This window comes from Saccopteryx bilineata, chromosome 1 (assembly GCF_036850765.1).
Source record: "Saccopteryx bilineata isolate mSacBil1 chromosome 1, mSacBil1_pri_phased_curated, whole genome shotgun sequence".
Classification (NCBI taxonomy): Eukaryota; Metazoa; Chordata; class Mammalia; order Chiroptera; family Emballonuridae; genus Saccopteryx; species Saccopteryx bilineata.
Window position 1 is genome coordinate 86,510,976 of NC_089490.1, and position 17,201 is coordinate 86,528,176.

General features: G+C 42.5%; 1 protein-coding gene across 7 annotated transcripts in view; it reads right to left on the reverse strand.

Annotated features, from left to right (window-relative positions):
- Positions 1-17,201, reverse strand: part of XPNPEP3 (X-prolyl aminopeptidase 3) — a 46,448-nt gene that overhangs the window by 5,059 nt on the left and 24,188 nt on the right. For all 7 annotated transcript variants that reach the window (XM_066257205.1, XM_066257179.1, XM_066257165.1 and 4 more), the window contains 6 exons: positions 16,797-16,999; positions 12,694-12,756; positions 10,767-10,880; positions 6,262-6,347; positions 3,089-3,269; positions 2,492-2,612 (listed from right to left, as the gene is read on the reverse strand). In XM_066257205.1, coding sequence (XP_066113302.1) covers positions 2,492-2,612; positions 3,089-3,269; positions 6,262-6,347; positions 10,767-10,880; positions 12,694-12,756; positions 16,797-16,999 — 768 coding nt within the window. The remainder of the gene's footprint in view (positions 1-2,491; positions 2,613-3,088; positions 3,270-6,261; positions 6,348-10,766; positions 10,881-12,693; positions 12,757-16,796; positions 17,000-17,201) is intronic.

Genomic DNA, 17,201 nt, shown 5'->3' on the forward strand with positions numbered 1-17,201 from the left:
AAATTTTCAACTGAAGGTTGGTATTTTGTACACTTCAATCCCAAGCAAGCACTACTAACTTCAAATGTCAATCTGTTTCTTTTGTTGGTTTTGATATTATTTAACGCTGAGAACAAGGTCTCACAAAAGTACGTAGAGGGAAAATTGTGAGTAAAGCCACTGATATATTTTTCAGGGTGCTAAAAGTGTCTGGTAATTGGTTCCAGGCACTCCAAATTTCCTGATCGTAGTGGCACTCCTCTTGATTCTCCAAGCGGCACCTTTTCAGATTCTCAAGCTTTGACCTCAGGTTGACAAACACCTGAGCCCAGATGCTGTCTTGAAATTCTGCAAGTTGCATCTTATGTAAATTAAGATGGCTGCCGCTATTTCTAATGGCGGAAACAGCATCCATAGCACAGGCCCTCGCCTCTCCCAGCCTTCCCCTCACTTATCTCAGTAATGATGGTCAATTAGAAATCCACGACACCCCAGAACAGTAGATTGGATGATGGTTGCTGTGGTTATGTGGTTGCTGGTAATGGTGATCATAGAGATGCGTCCCCTGCGGCATTCTCTGCTCCCTGCTCTGCCAGCCAGAAGTGAGGTCAAAGATCCCCTAACGGCCTAACCGGAAGTCCCAGAACTAGATGGTCTGTGCCGGAGTTCTGTTGTTTTGGCCTACAGACCTCCGGCACAGAGTGTCTACCCTATAGCAAATGTTTTATCCTCAGCTACTGCACCTGGCCGTGCAGGAGCCAAGGATGAAACATCCTTCTCAGCATGCAGCCCCATACTTCTCTGGTATGCGGCTGCATGCGGCTGCGTGTCATCGAAAATGGCTACGCGTGTCAGTGCTGACACGCATGCCATAGGTTTGCCATCATGGTACTAGACTATAGGCTCCATAAAACTGGTAATGTTGATCACGATTCTGTCATATTCTAGTGGTTCAAACAGGCCACTAAAATTACTTAACCTAAGAATGTGTCAGTATATGCTGGGAGCCAGTAGAGTATATTTAAAAATGTATTTAGCCTGAACAGGCAGTGACACAGTGGATAGAGGCACTGGACTGGGATGCGGAAAACCCAGGTTTGAAACCCTGAGGTTACCGGCTTAAGCGCAGGCTCATCCACTTGAGTGCGGGCTCACTAGCTTGAGTGTGGGATCACAGATACGACCCCATGGTCACTGGCTTGAGCCCAAAGGTTACTGGCTTGAAGCCCAAGGTCACTGACTTGTCACTGGCTTGAGTAAGGGGTCACTTGTTCTGCTGTAGCCCCCCAGTCAGGGCACATATGAAAAAGGAATCAATGAACAACTAAGGAGCTGCAATGAAGAACTGATGCTTCTCAACTCTCTCCCTTCCTGTCTGTCCCTATCTGTGCCTCTCTCTGACTTTCTGTCTCTGTCAAAAAATAAAATAAAATAAAAACGTATTTAAAAAACACCCATTTAGAGATTATTGACCTGAACAATCAGAAGCTATAGAAATACTCAAATAAGCCATAAATGTAACCGGTGTACATGATGTACGGCAAGAGAAACAGGAAGACTTTAATGAACAATTGGAAAATTCTAAGAGCCCAAGGTACGCTTTCTAATCATGAAGTCAGACAGACAACAGTCTTTTCATATTAAAGGAACTATAAACTTCCTTACCTATACTCACAGTTGCTGTTCTGTGGAAAAAAGAAAAGATCAGCAAAGGAAAATGTAGTCCAAGTCTAAGGAAGCACCCATGTATTGACTAGATTGGACTAAATGGTATGTAAGGCCATAGAGAGCAACGTATGACTGGGTTGAAAGGGTGGTATGAAGGGTGTGTCCCAGCTATAATTATGTATACAATATTAGTGATGAAAACACTTGAAGTCTAAGAATGAAATCTGTTCTCATGACAAAAACATCAGTACTTGAAAACTGACTCTTGTAATATCAATCTTCATACTCTGCCATGGCCACCACTTATCTCTTGAAATTTGCTCCATGCCTAGCATCATATAAACCAGGAACCATTAAATTGCCAGCTTTCTCTGAAGCTTAGGAGAAAGAATTTGGATACTAAGAAGAAAGGTAAAGTGGACAGTTCAATGCAATGCAGTTTGCCGAGGAGTTGCAACTAAGACCGTGATGAGTGAGTGTCTTTCTGTAGGAAAGCACTGGGGCCTTTCATAGTGCAAGCAGCCCACCACTACTACTGGAGACTAGTACAAATTGGCTCTGGCAAAGGCAGGGCTAATAAAGTTTAATTTCTTAATACCTACTTACACAGAATAGTCCCTTCTGTTGTTTACTGGAGAAGTCAAACAAATTGTGCGATGTTAAATAAGAAAGTTCAAGAGAAATCTAAAATAAAGTTCCCTTCTATACTGGAGTCATTCTCTGCTCCTATTCCTCATTTAATTATGTTGGTTCAGGCAAAAATAAATGATGTTTATCTTTCTATCTGACACTACTATTATGTGTCCCAAAAGGTCAGAGGCTGCTGACACCCTCACTCCCTTACCTGGCTCCACTGTGATCACCATGCCAGGCTGTAGAGGGAGGGAACGGGGCATGTCTGGAGTGTCATGGACATCCATCCCGAGGTAATGGCCAACATGATGAGGGCAGTATTTTCGAGCAGCCTGGAAAAAGTAATTACCACAGTGACCCTTTAAAGGGAAAGTTGGCATGTATAAATCAGTGAGATATGTGTTAACACCTCCCCCATGGTTCTGTCACTTCTGTTTAAGTTGTCCTTGGGCTATGTTTAAGAGACCTGATCAACTGCCCCTCCCCTTCGTCCTCTCCTTTTCAAAATCACCACAAAAGAACTAAGGGTTAACCTCTTCTCCCTTTTGTGTCCTTTTCCACCCAGTCTGCAGCAGACTTCATTTAATGTCTTCTGACGACTGAGCTAGTTACACAGGGTGAACCAGAAAGTACTGCCACCTTCTGGTAGAAGTAAGTACTGACTTCCTTTGTTGTAATCCACAACAATCTAAGTCCCCCTTACAGATGAAGAATCACAAAGACCATTTCTAAATCTGCTTAGCTTTATATATAAACCGAGCAGCATGTAAGGTATTCTTGAGAAGTGTTGTCAAAAGAAATGAGGTACCTTGAAGGTATTGTTTTCCTTAATGTTCTTCACGATCCCCAACTCTTTAAGCTTCTGTCTTATCAGGGTCAGCATCATGCTGTAGATGTTTTCCAAGCTTGTTCCAGGGGAGCAGAGGGTAAGACAATCTCTCTGGATCTCTAGAACAGCTTCATAGAGTTCTGCCTGAGGTGCTGTAAACCTGGGGACAGGAAAACCAAAGAACTTGAGTTTGGAATGAACTGATACAGCAGGACGTTTATAACAAGAGAAAAATTCCAAGATGCTATAAATTACAGCGGTTGGAGAGTTAGAGAAAGGCACAGGAATAGTAAACCAGTTAATAACTTTGTGCCAACTAACAAAAAACTGCTGATATTTAAATATATGTTGAAGCTTTAAATCAACTTCTGTGTCTATAAGCTGACCATGAGTTGCCACTGCATCCAGCATGAGCATAAACTTTCAGGGCTGATGCCTGTAACAACCAGTCCAAAAGTAGTAAATATTTCTTCCTCCAGACTGTGCTCCTATCCTAGAGCAGTATCCCACTTTACCTTTTCCCGTCCCTCCCCTTATATGTAGTCAACTTAAGTTCTTTCAAAACAACTTACATCTTTCTTCCCCAAAACATAATGTATAAAAGTGCCCGTTAACTCTAGGATGGTGAACATATTGCATTCGTTACCAAACCCTAGACCTGGTCCTTTAGATTTCATGCCCCAGGACCCAGTCCTTTTCTGGATAGCACTATGGCCCAATAAACCCTTTCTTAAAAAAACACAAAACAAATCCCTGGCTGATTGGCTCAGCGGATAGCCTCAGCTTGGTGTGAGGATGTCCCAGGTTCGATCCCGGGTCAGGGCACATATAAGAAGCAACAACCATCTGCTTCTCTTCCCTTCCCTCTCCTCCTCCTCTCTCTCTTCCCCTCTCAAAGCCAGTGGCTCGACTGTTCGAGGATAGCTCAGTTGGTCTAAGCTTTGGCCCCATATGGGGGCTGCAGGGTGGAAACCGTCGAAGCTCATGCGGGCGTCTGCCTTACTATCTCCCCTCCTTTCACTTAAAAAATAAAAACTTTCTACTGTAGAATTATGTTTGTTTAACATTTGTTTCTAAGTTTGATTAGAAAAACGCCAAGGAAATGATGAAGGGGCAGTGTAGATATTTAATCAGTACCACCATATCATTACTGACAGGACCTTAATCATAACCTAGATAGATACTCAACAGGAAGAGCAATATAACCCTTCAAACTGGGACAGAAACAGTCCTTCAAACAGCAGATATACATGAGGTGAGGCTAGAAGATGCACCCCACCATGAATGCAGTCAGAGGGCCAGATCAGGTCACTCTTAAACCTCTCTATTTTTTACCATTAAAAAAAAGCTTAGAGATTTCTCCACTTCTTATAGGCAAAGCAGGTATCATGGGATAAACTACGTGCTACTTTGGCTACTCGTAACTTACTAGTCTCTAGGTGTCCTTAGAATAATAATTTCTTTAGCAATCTTGGGGGGAAAATGAGAAAAAAATTAAATTGGGGTGGTATATGTTCTGTTGATAGGAGTGTAAATTAGTATAGCCAATTAAATTAGAGGTCTTCAAAGGAGCTCATAAAATATGAGCTTGTAATGATGCTCTAAGAATCCATCCTAAGAAAATATTTGAAATTCAAAAGAGCTGAGTATATAAAGATGTTCACTGTTAAGCCCTGGCCGGTTGGCTCAGTGGTAGAGTGTCAGCCTGGCGTGCAGAAGTCCCGGGTTCGATTCCCAGCCAGGGCACACAGGAGAAGCGCCCATCTGCTTCTCCACCCCTCCCCCTCTCCTTCCTCTCTGTCTCTCTCTTTCCCTCCTGCAGCCAAGGCTCCATTGGAGCGAAGATGGCCCGGGCGCTGGGGATGGCTCCTTGGCCTCTGCCCCAGGTGCTAGAGTGGCTCTGGTCGCGACAGAATGACGCCCCAGAGGGGCAGAGCGTCGCCCCCTGGTGGGCGTGCCGGGTGGATCCCGGTCAGGCGCATGCGGGAATCTGTCTGACTGTCTATCCCTGTTTCCAGCTTCAGAAAAATACAAAAAAAAAAAAATGTTCCCTGTTATGTTGTTTATAATTCTTTTTTTTTTTTTTTTTTGGTGAAAGAGACAGAGAGAGACAGAGAGAAAAACAGATAGGGATAGACAGAAAGGAAGAGAGAGAGATGAGAAGCATCAATTCTTTGTTGCGGCTCCTTAGTTGTTCATTGATTGTTTTCTCATATTTGCCTTGACCAGGGCTACAGCAGAGTGAGTGACGCCATGCTCAAGCCAGTGACCTTGGCTCAAGCCAGCAACATCACGCTAAAGCCAGAAGAGCCCACACTCAAGCTGGAGACCTTGGGGTTTTGAACTTGGATCCTCATGTCCCTGTCCGACGCTCTATCCACTACACCACCGCCTGGTCAAGCCCACTAAATATATTTTTCATTTTCATTTTTATTATTATTTTTTTAATTAAAAAAAAATTTTTTTTAGTGGGAGAGAGAGAGAGAGACTGAGACAGACAGGAAGAGAGATGAGAAACATCAACTGATAGTTGCAGCACCTTAGTTGTTCATTGTTTTGCTTTCTCTTTATGTGCCTTCACCAAGGGGCTTCAGCCAAGCCAGTGACCCCCTTGCTCAAACCAGTGACCTTGGGCTCAAGCCAGTGTCCTTTGGGCTCAAGCCAGCGACTATGGGGTCATGTCTATCCCACGCTCAAGCTGATGACCTGGCACTCAAGCTGGTAAGCCTGTGCTCAAGCTGGGTGAAAGGTATCCTATGCTTAATGAATTAAAATGCCAGAATTGCCTTGCTATACTGGAGAAAGAATTATGCCTCAAGACTGGAACATCAACTTCTGTATGAGTTTCTAGCCTGCCCTACAAATGGATGAGTCGATTCCTTTTAATGAATCAATCATTAACAATCAATCAATCTACATATATATATACACACACACACACACACATATATGTGTGTGTGTGTGTGTGTATGTTAACGAGGTGTTTCTAGGTGCCTGATCATATAACATGATGAATAAACAGTCTTAGAAAATAATCAGAAGCTTTGAAAAGACAGTTAACCTGAGCTAGAGGGGGCCTATCTATCTCTTAAGCTATTTATTCCAAATGTAACCATACTCCAAAAAAGCAGTGAGATCTGTAGAAGCCTTACTTGCCATTGACAGGCCAGGTACGGGTGATGTCACTCACATAGCAAGAAGATTCACAGCCTCCATCTAGCAGCACCATTTCCCCATCCTGGAACAAAAATAAGGTAAGTCAAAGTAGGTAACCTCTGAATTGTTAGCTGCTGCTTCTTTTAATTTAAGCCTTTGTGGCTTTCATGTTATATATATATATTTAAAATGCTCTAATTTAATGGGTAGTAATTGTCTCTGGTTCCTTGTTACAAAAAAAGCAACTAAATTTTTCAAATGAATTCATATTGGCTTAAGAAAGTGGTTAAATGCATTGGCTCTGGAGCCAGAGTGCTTGGATTTGAATTACTAGGTGTAAATACCAGCACATCATAAATGTTACCACTCTCACTATATAAGGACTTTATCTAGATCCTTATTCAAATATAATTACTCTTAACCATTTAAGTTTAGAATACCACTTCCCTTTCTGCCCTCATCAAAACGTATGATGCAGGGGAAGGAGAAAACTTTGGGTATAGCTCTATTTTATCACTTGTCCTGTTATGTTATATCTATATATAAAATATATAAATATATAATTATTATTATTATCTTTTGACAGAGACAGAGAGAGTCAGAGAGAGGGATAGGGACAGACAGACAGGAAGGGAGAGAGATGAGAAGCATCAACTGTTCGTTGCGGCATCTTATTTTTTTTTTTTTTTGTATTTTTCTGAAGCTGGAAATGGGGAGGCAGTCAGACTCCTGCATGCGCCCGACCGGGATCCCCCCGGCACGCCCACTAGGGGGCGATGCTCTGCCCATCCGGGGCGTCGCTCTGTCTAGACCAGAGCCACTCTAGCACCTGGGGCAGAGGCCAAGGAGCCATCCCCAGCGCCTGGGACATCTTTTGCTCCAATGGAGCCTCGGCTGCGGGAGGGGAAGAGAGAGACAGAGAGGAAGGAAAGGGGGGAGGAGTGGAGAAGCAGATGGGCGCCTCTCCTGTGTGCCCTGGCCGAGAATCAAACCCAGGACCTCCGCACACCAGGCCGACGCTCTACCACTGAGCCAACTGGCCAGGGCCTCGTTGCGGCATCTTAGTTGTTCATTGATTGCTTGTTCATTGAATGCTTTCTCATATGTGCCTTGACCAGGGGCTACAGCTCAAGCCAGTGACCTTGGGCTCAAGCCAGCGATCTTTGGGCTCAAGCAACCATGGGGTCATGTCTATTATCCCACACTCAAGCCAGAAACCCTGTGCTCAAACTGGTGAGCCCGCACTTAGGCCGATGAACCCTCACTCAAACCAGTGACCTTGGAGTTTCAAACCTCGGTCCTCCGCGTCCCAGTCTGACACTCTATCCACTGCTCCACCACCTGGTCAGGCTTGTCCTGTTATATTGAAAGAACCCATTTATTTGCCCTTGAAGACAAGGTATATTTTATTTGTGTCTAAATAAGCATAGGTTCCCTGGCTGGGTAGCTCAGTTGGTTAGAGCATCATCCTGATGTACCAAGGTTGCAGGTTTGATCCTCAGTCAGGGCCCATACAAGAATCAACCAATGAATGCATAAATAAGTAGAACAAACTGATAAAAGAACAAACAAACACACATAGAACTTCGCACATCAAAGAGTAAGAGTGAATGCGATCATATATAGTAACAGTAACTTTGAAGAATAAATGTGGTTTTTGTTTCTGGCAAAATGATATAAATTTCCTATTGGAAAACAATGTTATCATACACTTATGAGTCATATATGCTTATATATACAGCATATATAATTTTTGTATCATTCATAAGCAAGCAGAACTAATTAATATTATCATGTATATATGATATAAGTATTCAAAAAAAACCAAGGGGGCCCTGGCCGGTTGGCTCAGTGGTAGAGCATCGGCCTGGCGTGCAGGAGTCCTGGGTTTGATTCCCAGCCAGGGCACACAGGAGAAGTGCCCATCTACTTCTCCACCCCTCCCCCTCTCTTTCCTCTTTGTCTTTCTCTTCCCCTCCCACAGCTGCAGCCGAGGCTCCATTGGAGCAAAAGATGGCCCGGGCGCTGGGGATGGCTCTGTGGACTCTGCCCCAGGCGCTAGAGTGGCTCTGGTTGCAACAGAGCGACGCCCGGGATGGGCAGAGCATCGCCCCCTGGTGGGCGTGCCGGGTGGATCCCGGTCGGGCGCATGCGGGAGTCTGTCTGACTGCCTCCCCGTTTCCAGCTTCAGAAAAATACAAAAAAAAAAAAAAAAAAAATCAAGGGAACAACAAACAAAAAATGTAGAATACTAGTTAGTGATCTGTGGGAGGGAGCAGTAAGGTGAAAGAGAACAAGGTACACAGTAAATACAGGGTACTGGTAAAATTCTAACTCTTGAGTCAAGTGACTGGTTGGTTCATGGGTAGTCATTTAAAAAATATGCTGTATCCTGGCCTGTGGTGGCACAGTAGATAGAGAGAGCATCAACCTGGAATGCTGAGGTCACTTGTTCAAAACTCTGGGCTGGCTGGTCAAGGCACATATGACAAGCAATCAATGAACAACTAAAGTGAAGCAACTGTGAGCTGATACTTCTCATTCCCATCCCCCGTAAAAACAAACAAATTTTGGAGAAAAAAATTCTGTATAAGTTACATATTTGCCATATTTATTATTTTGAATTTACTTTAAAATAGATAATTAAAAGAGAACTTAATAAAGGAATACACAATTCTCTTTTTTTGTGTGACACAGACAGAGAGGGAGAGACAGAGGGATAGATAGGAAGGGAGAGAGATAAGAAGCATCAATTCTTTTTTTTTTACAGAGGCAGAGATAGACAGGGACAGACAGACAGGAACGGAGAGAGATGAGAAGCATCAATCATTAGTTTCTCATTGCGTGTTGCGACTTCTTAGTTGTTCATTGATTGCTTTCTCATATGTGCCTTGACCGTGGGCCTTCGGCAGACTGAGTAACTCCTTGCTGGAGCCAGCGACCTTGGGTCCAAGCCGGTAAGCTTTTTGCTCAAACCAGATGAGCCCACGCTCAAGCTGGCGACCTTGGGGTCTCGAACCTGGATCCTTCCGCATCCCAGTCTGACGTTCTATCTACTGTGCTACCGCCTGGTCAGGTGAGAAGCATCAATTCTTTATTGCAGCTCCTTAGTTTTCATTGATTGCTTTCTCATATGTGCCTTGGTGGCTACAGCAGAGCAAGTGACCCCTTGCTCAAGCCAGTGACCATAGGGTCCTGTCTATGATCCCACGTTCAAGCCAGTGATCTTGCATTCAAGCTGGTTAGCCCACACTCAAGCTGATGAGCCTGCATTCAAGCTGGTGACTTTGGGGTTTCGAACCTGGGTTCTCTGTGTCCCAGTCTGATTGATGCTCTATCCACTGTGCTACCACCTGATCAGGCTACATAATTCTTTTTTTTTTTAAAGATTTTATTTATTGGTTTTAGAGAGGGGGTAGGGGGGTGAAGAGCAGGAAGCATCAACTGGTAGTAGTTGCTTTTCATACGTGCCTTGACTGGGCAAGCCTGGGGTTTCAAACTGGCAACCACAGCATTCCAGATTGACACTTTATCACTGAGTCACCCCAGGCCAGGCGGGAATACACAATTCTTTACTTGTATAGTCACTTGGGAAGAAAACCATAAAAGATAAATTCTTGCCTACCTGTGTGTTGAAGTGGATAGAGTGTCAACCTGGAATGTTGAGGTCACCAGTTTGAAACCCTGGGCTTACCCAGTCAAGGCACATATAAGAAGCAATCAATAAACTAAAGTGAAGGACCTATAAATTGATGCTCCTCTCACTCTCCCCCGCTCTCTTTAAAATAAATATAAAGCCGTGGCTGGTTGCCTCAGTGGATAGAGTGTTGGCCCAGCATGCAGAAGTCTGAGGTTCGATCCCTGGTCAGGGCACACATGAGAAGCGACCACCTGCTTCTCTCCGCCTTCCTCTCCCTCTTCTTTCTCTTTTTTCCTTTCACAGCCAGTGGTTCCACTAGTTAGAGCATTGGCCCTAGGTGCTGAGGATAGTTCAGTTGAGTTAAGCATTGGCCTCAGACAGGGGTTGCAGGATGGATCCTGGTCAGAGCACATGCAGGGGTCTGTTTTACTATCTCCCCTCCTTTCACTTAAAAAAAAAAAGATAAATTCTCTCACAGCTAATCAAGTATTCTTAAATTCTGTCTGCTCCTATATGCTTGGCCCACCATAGCTACCAGTTCTTAGAGAAGGAATGTTACCAAAGAAAATGAGTAGAGGATTTAGGGTAGAATTCTTGCCTCTGTACTACTATGTTGCCTAATTCCTTAAAGTTTCTTTTCTTCAACTATTAAACAGGTATGTTAATAATTGCTTCTATCTCACAGCACTAACATGAGAATCAAATGAGATAATGGCTATAAAAACATTTTATAAACCATAAAGTACTTTATAGAAATGGCAGTTCCTTTATGAGAGCTGAAAAGTTTGTGAACCCTGAAGTTAGTTTTCTACTAGGGCATCTGGACCCAGAGGAAGCAGCATTGATGGGCATTTCGTGTACCTTGATAAGTTGATTATTTTTCACATAGTGCAAAGTGTTTGACCGATTTCCTCCAGCAACCACAGGTGGGTAGGCTAAGATGTCTGCTCCCCGGGCCCGGCATTCAAATTCAAACTGAAAAACAACAGCAAAGTGTTGAGTACAAGTATGACTGAAGAAAGGATTTCTTTCTCTTTTTTTTTTTTGCATTTTCTTTTGCATTTTTCTGAAGCTGGAAACAGGGAGAGACAGTCAGACAGACTCCCGCATGCGCCCGACCGGGATCCACCTGGCACGCCCACCATGGGGCGACGCTCTGCCCACCAGGGGGCGATGCTCTGCCCATCCTGGGCGTCGCCATGTTGCGACCAGAGCTACTCTAGCGCCTGAGGCAGAGGCCACAGAGCCATCCCCAGCGCCCGGGTCATCCTTGCTCCAATAGAGCCTTGGCTGCGGGAGGGGAGGAGAGAGACAGAGAGGAAGGTGCGGCGGACGGGTGGAGAAGCAAATAGGCGCTTCTCCTGTGTGCCCTGGCCAGGAATCGAACCCGGGTCCTCTGCACGCTAGGCCGAAAGAAAGGATTTCTTTAGGGCTGTCACAGCAGGCTCTCCTCAACAGCCCATATGTCCATTTAAGTATTCTGACCTTACTTAAGTCATTACTGGAAAACCATTCATCATATCTAACAAAACTCTCTATGCTGTAATTTCAGGCCACATTTAAAAATAACTTTACTTATTGATTTATTTAACTTATTGATTTGAGAGAGATTGATTTGAAACATTGATTTGTTGTTCCACCTCTTCATGCATACATTGGTTGATTATTCCATATGCTTTGACCAGGGATAGAACCCACAACCTTGTCATATTGGGAAGATGCTCTAACCGAGTACCCAGCCAGGGCTCAGGCCACTTCTTTTATTCTCATCCCAATCAATCCTGGCCTGACCTGTGGTGGCGCAGTGGATAAAGCATCAACCTGGAACGCTGAGTCGCTGGTATGAAACCCTGGGCGGCTTGCCCAGTCAAGGCACATATGGGAAGCAACTACTACAGAGTTGATGCTTCTCTCTTTCTCATCCCTTCTTTTCTTTAAAAAAAAAAAAAAAATCCAACCAATCCTATTATCAAATCTCTTCTTTTTTTCTAAGTACTCGAAATTTCCCTTGATTTTCAAATGAAGTCCAGAAGAGGACACAGAAAGCCCATGACAAGACTGAGTAAAGAGGTATAGTCACATACAGTCACTGTTTATTCTTAAACACTGGAACATGGCTTACCTTTTTATTTTTAATTTTTTAAAATTTTTTATTTATTCATTTTAGAGAGGAGAGAGAGAGAGAGAGAGAGAGAGAAGGGGGGGAGGAGCTGGAAGCATCAACTCCCATATGTGCCTTGACCAGGCAAGCCCAGGGTTTCGAATCGGCGACCTCAGCATTTCCAGGTCGATGCTTTATCCACTGCACCACCACAGGTCAGGCCTGGCTTACCTTTTTAAAAGCAGCTCTAAATGACTAATATAAACCTTTCAAATAGCAACCAACTTACGTGCTCTGGAAAACTAAAAAAAAAAAAAAAAAAAAGCTAGGCAAATGGTAAATTCTATGAATTTCACTATGTCCTAGGATGGAGCTCAAGACTGGCAACCACCTGCTGTCCGCAGCTTGACCTCAGACTCTTTTCCTTGACATTTCAACAGTACTAGTCTTCTCATCTCACATTTGTGTAAACCTTTCCTTCTTCAATGGTTCTACTTTGTAATTTTCTTCATTTAACTGTAGCTCTGCATATTTTAGACTCATCTAATAAATTACCAGTGACATTTAGGAATCAAATCTTCTCCATAGATATTGTGGTTACTTCTATGAAAGCCAACTGGATGCTGTCTGCAAATCAATGAAATTACATCTGCCTCCACCAAGAGCTTTTAAACTTTAAAATCTCACCTTTGCATAAAGGAAGCTCTCCTCCACAGGGGCTTTACTGGCAAACATGGTCTCTATGAAAGCCTGAAAAGAGAACAGAGGATGAAAAGAAAAGTCTCATTTTAACTATGTTGCCTACTGAAACATTCAAAATACTGTAGTTCAAATGAAAAGTACCCTTTCTCCCAATTTTGTGAACCTGAAGTTGTGACTCTGTCAGCATAATATAAATTCTGAAGGGGAATATATTGCTTTCAGAAATGTTTGACTGATGATAGATTTAGTGGAAGTGAACCCAACCTTCCTAGTCAGAATATATAGTTTATGCTAGAATAACTTACATGAAAACGTATTTGTCATTTATGAAACAAAATGGTTCTGTAGTTCTGGATTATGGATTGAACAGGCCAGTCTACAATAGTCCCAATCTCAGCACTATTGACATTTTGGGCTAGATAATCTTTTTTTTTAATTGATTTTAGATAGAGAGAGGAAGAAAAGAAGGGCAGAGAGAAAGAAGAGAGCAGGAGAAAGCAAGAAAGGGAAGCAATTTGTTATTCCACTCAGTTGTACATTCATTGGTCATTTCCAATGTACATTCATTGGTCATTGAACCCAGAACCTTGAAGTTTCTGGACAATGCTCTAACTGACTGAGCTAACTGGTCAGGGCTTAAAAAAATTTTTTTTTTGGATCAATTTTAGAGAGGAAGGGCATGAGAGAGCAAGAAAAAAAATTCCATTTGTTCCATTTATAAATGCATTCATTAGTTGATTCCTTTATGTGCACTGACTGGGATAGAAGTTGCAACCTTGGTATATAGGGATGATACTCTAACCCCAAACCCCGGGCCGCGGACCAGTACCGGTCCGTGGGCCATTTGGTACCGGTCTGCAGAGAAAGAATAATTAACTTACATTATTTCCGTTTTATTTATATTTAAGTCTGAACGATGTTTTATTTTTTAAAAATGACCAGATTCTCTCTGTTATATCCGTCTAAGACTCACTTTTGACACTTGTCTCGGTCATGTGATATATACATTAACTGTCCCACCCTAAAAGCCGGTCCGTGAAAATATTTTCTGACATTAAACTGGTCCGTGGCCCAAAAAAGGTTGGAGGCCACTGCTCTAACTAACTGAGGTACCTAACCAGGGCCAGCCTATATATAATTCCTGGTGATAATTGGATATTACCAAATGTCTCCTGGCAATTAATTCTCTGTGATAAGCAGAGTACAAGTTTTGATAATTATAGAAAATTCAAGTAGAGATGTCCAGGAGGCAGGCTATACGTTTAACCACAGGAGAGATCTGGCCTGGACAAGGTCTGACTCCCACCCCACTTTTACTTCTGCTTATATATTCCATCAGCTTTCCTCTCTGTAAAGGTTACTTAACTCCAAAGGCAAGAAAGATCATTTACTTACTTTAAACCAAATTAGACTATAAGAAAATCAAATTGATCAGTATCACATAGGCATAAATTATGTTTGTTTTACCCCCCAAAAAAGAAAAACTTTCATTTGGGCTGAAAAACACAAATATAGCATACTTTTTCTTTTTTTTTAAATTGAATTTATTGGCCCTGGCCAGTTGGTTCAATGGTAGAGCATTGGCCTGGTGTGTAGAAGTCTTGGATTTGATTCCTGGTCAGGGCACACAGAAGAGGCGACCATCTGCTTCTCCCTCCCCTTCTCTCTTTCTCTCTCTTTTTCCCTTCCACAGCAATGGCTCTAATGATTCAATTGCATTGGCCCCAGGAACTAAGGATGGCTCTGTGGAGCCTCTGCCTCAGGCACTAAAAATAGTTCTGCTGCCCGAGGCCCCAGAAGGGCAGAGCATCTGGCCCCAGATGGGGGTTGCCAGGTGGATCCCACTCAGGGCGCATGCTGGAGTCTGTCTCTGTATCTCCCCTACTCTCACTAAAACAAAAAAAGAAAAATAATTAAATTTATTGGGGTGACATTGGTTAATATATAGGTTTCAGGTATATAATTCTATAATACTTCATCTGTATATTGTATTGTGTATTCATCACCTCAAAGCAAGTCTCCATAATTATTTCTTAAAGAAACTATTTTGCCTAAATAGCCAAAAATCTTACAGAGTAATTCTAGACCAGAATTGGGAATACTGACTGGCACAGTGCATAGAATGTCGACCTGGAATGCTGAGGTCGCCAGTTCAAAACCCTGAGCTTGCAGTCAAGGCACATACAACAATGAACAAATAAAGTGAAACAACTATGAGTTGATACTTCTCATTCTCCCTTCCCCTCCTTTCTCTCTAAAATCAATAATAATAAAAAAAGAATTTATAATACTTAAAGAAAGAATATGATCATTGGTAGAAGTTGTTGATGAAGAAAAATAAGACCAGGTTCTGGCTGGGTGGCTCAGTGGAAAAAGCATTGTCCTAGCATGCCAAAAGTTGTGGGTTCGACCCCTGGTCAGGGCACATATAAGAAGCAATCAATGAGTACACAACTAAATGGAACAACTAAGTGAAACAAGTTGGTGCTTCTCTTGCTCTCTCTCGCCTCTCTCCTCCCAACCCCCAAAATCAATGGAAGAGTTTAAAAAAAAGTTAGAAAAAAAAAAAAAAGAAAGAAAAATAAGGCCAAACTCCATTTTCCTGTTTGATGTCTTTACTAAGTTGGTAGATAAAGGGAATACCTGAGCCTTAATACTTTTCTAAATTTTAGCACAATACTTAAAATAGTTTCCCTGGACAACAGTATGAACAAGAGACAGAGTGTGGATCAGAATACACCTAGGTAGATTTATAACTGATTTTATATCTGACCATTGGACTAATATCAATTTCTCTGGAGCCTTAAACATTATCCCACAGATCTAGTCTTAGCTTTTTTTCTTCCTTATTTTGAAAATGAATGATTTTATTTTATTTATTCATTTTTAGAGAGAAGGGAGAGAGAGAGAAAGAAGGAAGGAGGATCAGGAAGCATCAATTCCCACATGGTGCCTTGACCGGGCAAGCCCAGGGTTTCGAGCTGGCGACCTCAGAAAAATCAGTGATTTCAAGAAAAACAAAGACAAATGCTTAGCACATTTGTAATTAGTTGTAAGTAGTCTTTGTTGGTCTGGCCATAGCTAGAACACTGGACAGTGTACCTGAAAGAAGGATCCTGACAAACTAGAGCATATACTGAGGAGGATTACAAAAGGAGGGAAAATGTATAATAGATGAGGGAATAGTTAAGGAAAACAATGTTTAACTTTGTGAAGATTATAGGTAGAAGTCAGAAAAGTAGTCTTCAAATGTTTATGTGCTATTATGCTATGAGGTAATTCCAGCAGGCCTGGAACTAAAGTTCCTATGTGGAACTGATCCTGGTCAAGGCCTCAAACATACTGATTAACAGTGTTAAGAGAAGTTTCAGAGCAGTTTGTGTCAGCTGTTAGTATTGTGAGATTAATGGTTTATACATGGATTCTGTGAAAACTCTAAAGGGCTTCACTGTTACATAGCAGGATGTCTCCCAATATGACCAAAACCAAAAATCACTAGCTGAGATTCCATTTTGGGCTCCCTGGTTTCCAGGTGTTCCATGCATGCATCTATATGGTTCCTGATCCAGGAGAGAAAATGCATCTTGCACTCTTACTGAGAGAGGACAATAGGAGCCTGCCCCTGGCTTCTCTGCCTTGGCTGTGAGATAGCCATTGGATGTATAGGCGTTCTTATGTTAATACTGTTGCTATACTGTATCCTTTTCCTGTAATTGTAGATTTTTGTAAGCATTGTCATTTTGGGCCCCATGAGTCTTCTTTAACCATCAAACTGTTTAACTGCCACTATTACTGTAGTTACTGTAATGAAAGGAAATAAAATTATGTTGTTTCAAGGAGAAACAACTAAGATGATAGGTAAAAGATTTAAGGCAGATTTATTTTGCCTTGCAAGGTACTGAGCAAGTTTCTAGATGTGTTCACTAAATATCAAAGTAGAAGCTAGATGTTCATCTACCATAAAATTACTGCATTAAGTACACACGTCAAGGTGTCCACTGAACCTTAAGTGCTTAGATTATTTCATTTGAAAACAGCTTTTTCAAGTGAAAAAGCTGAGTAAGAACCACAAAAAGTAAGAACCACACCTGTGATGTCAGCTTCCCAGCAATCTGCATTCGTTCAATTTCAGCAGGAGACTTGATGAGCCGGAGGCGCTGTACCAGCCGCTGGACAGCCTGAACCTTGTTCTTGCTCCTGGCTTTGCCCTCAGTCAGATGCTGCATATAGTCCGAGTGAAGCTGTGCATGAGCAGGCCTCATCCAGTCATACCAAAGTGTGTTTGTCTCAGCTTAAAATAGAATGCCAAAAAATAAATTTAAAATAAAACTAACAGCAACAACAAATACCAACTGTTATAATGACTTAAACAAGAGTCAAACTATAAAACCTATAGTGTGAAACTCTAAAGCAGGGGTCCCCAAACTACGGCCCGCGGGCCACATGTGGCCCCTTGAGGCCATTTATCTGGCCCCCACCACACTTCCGGAAGG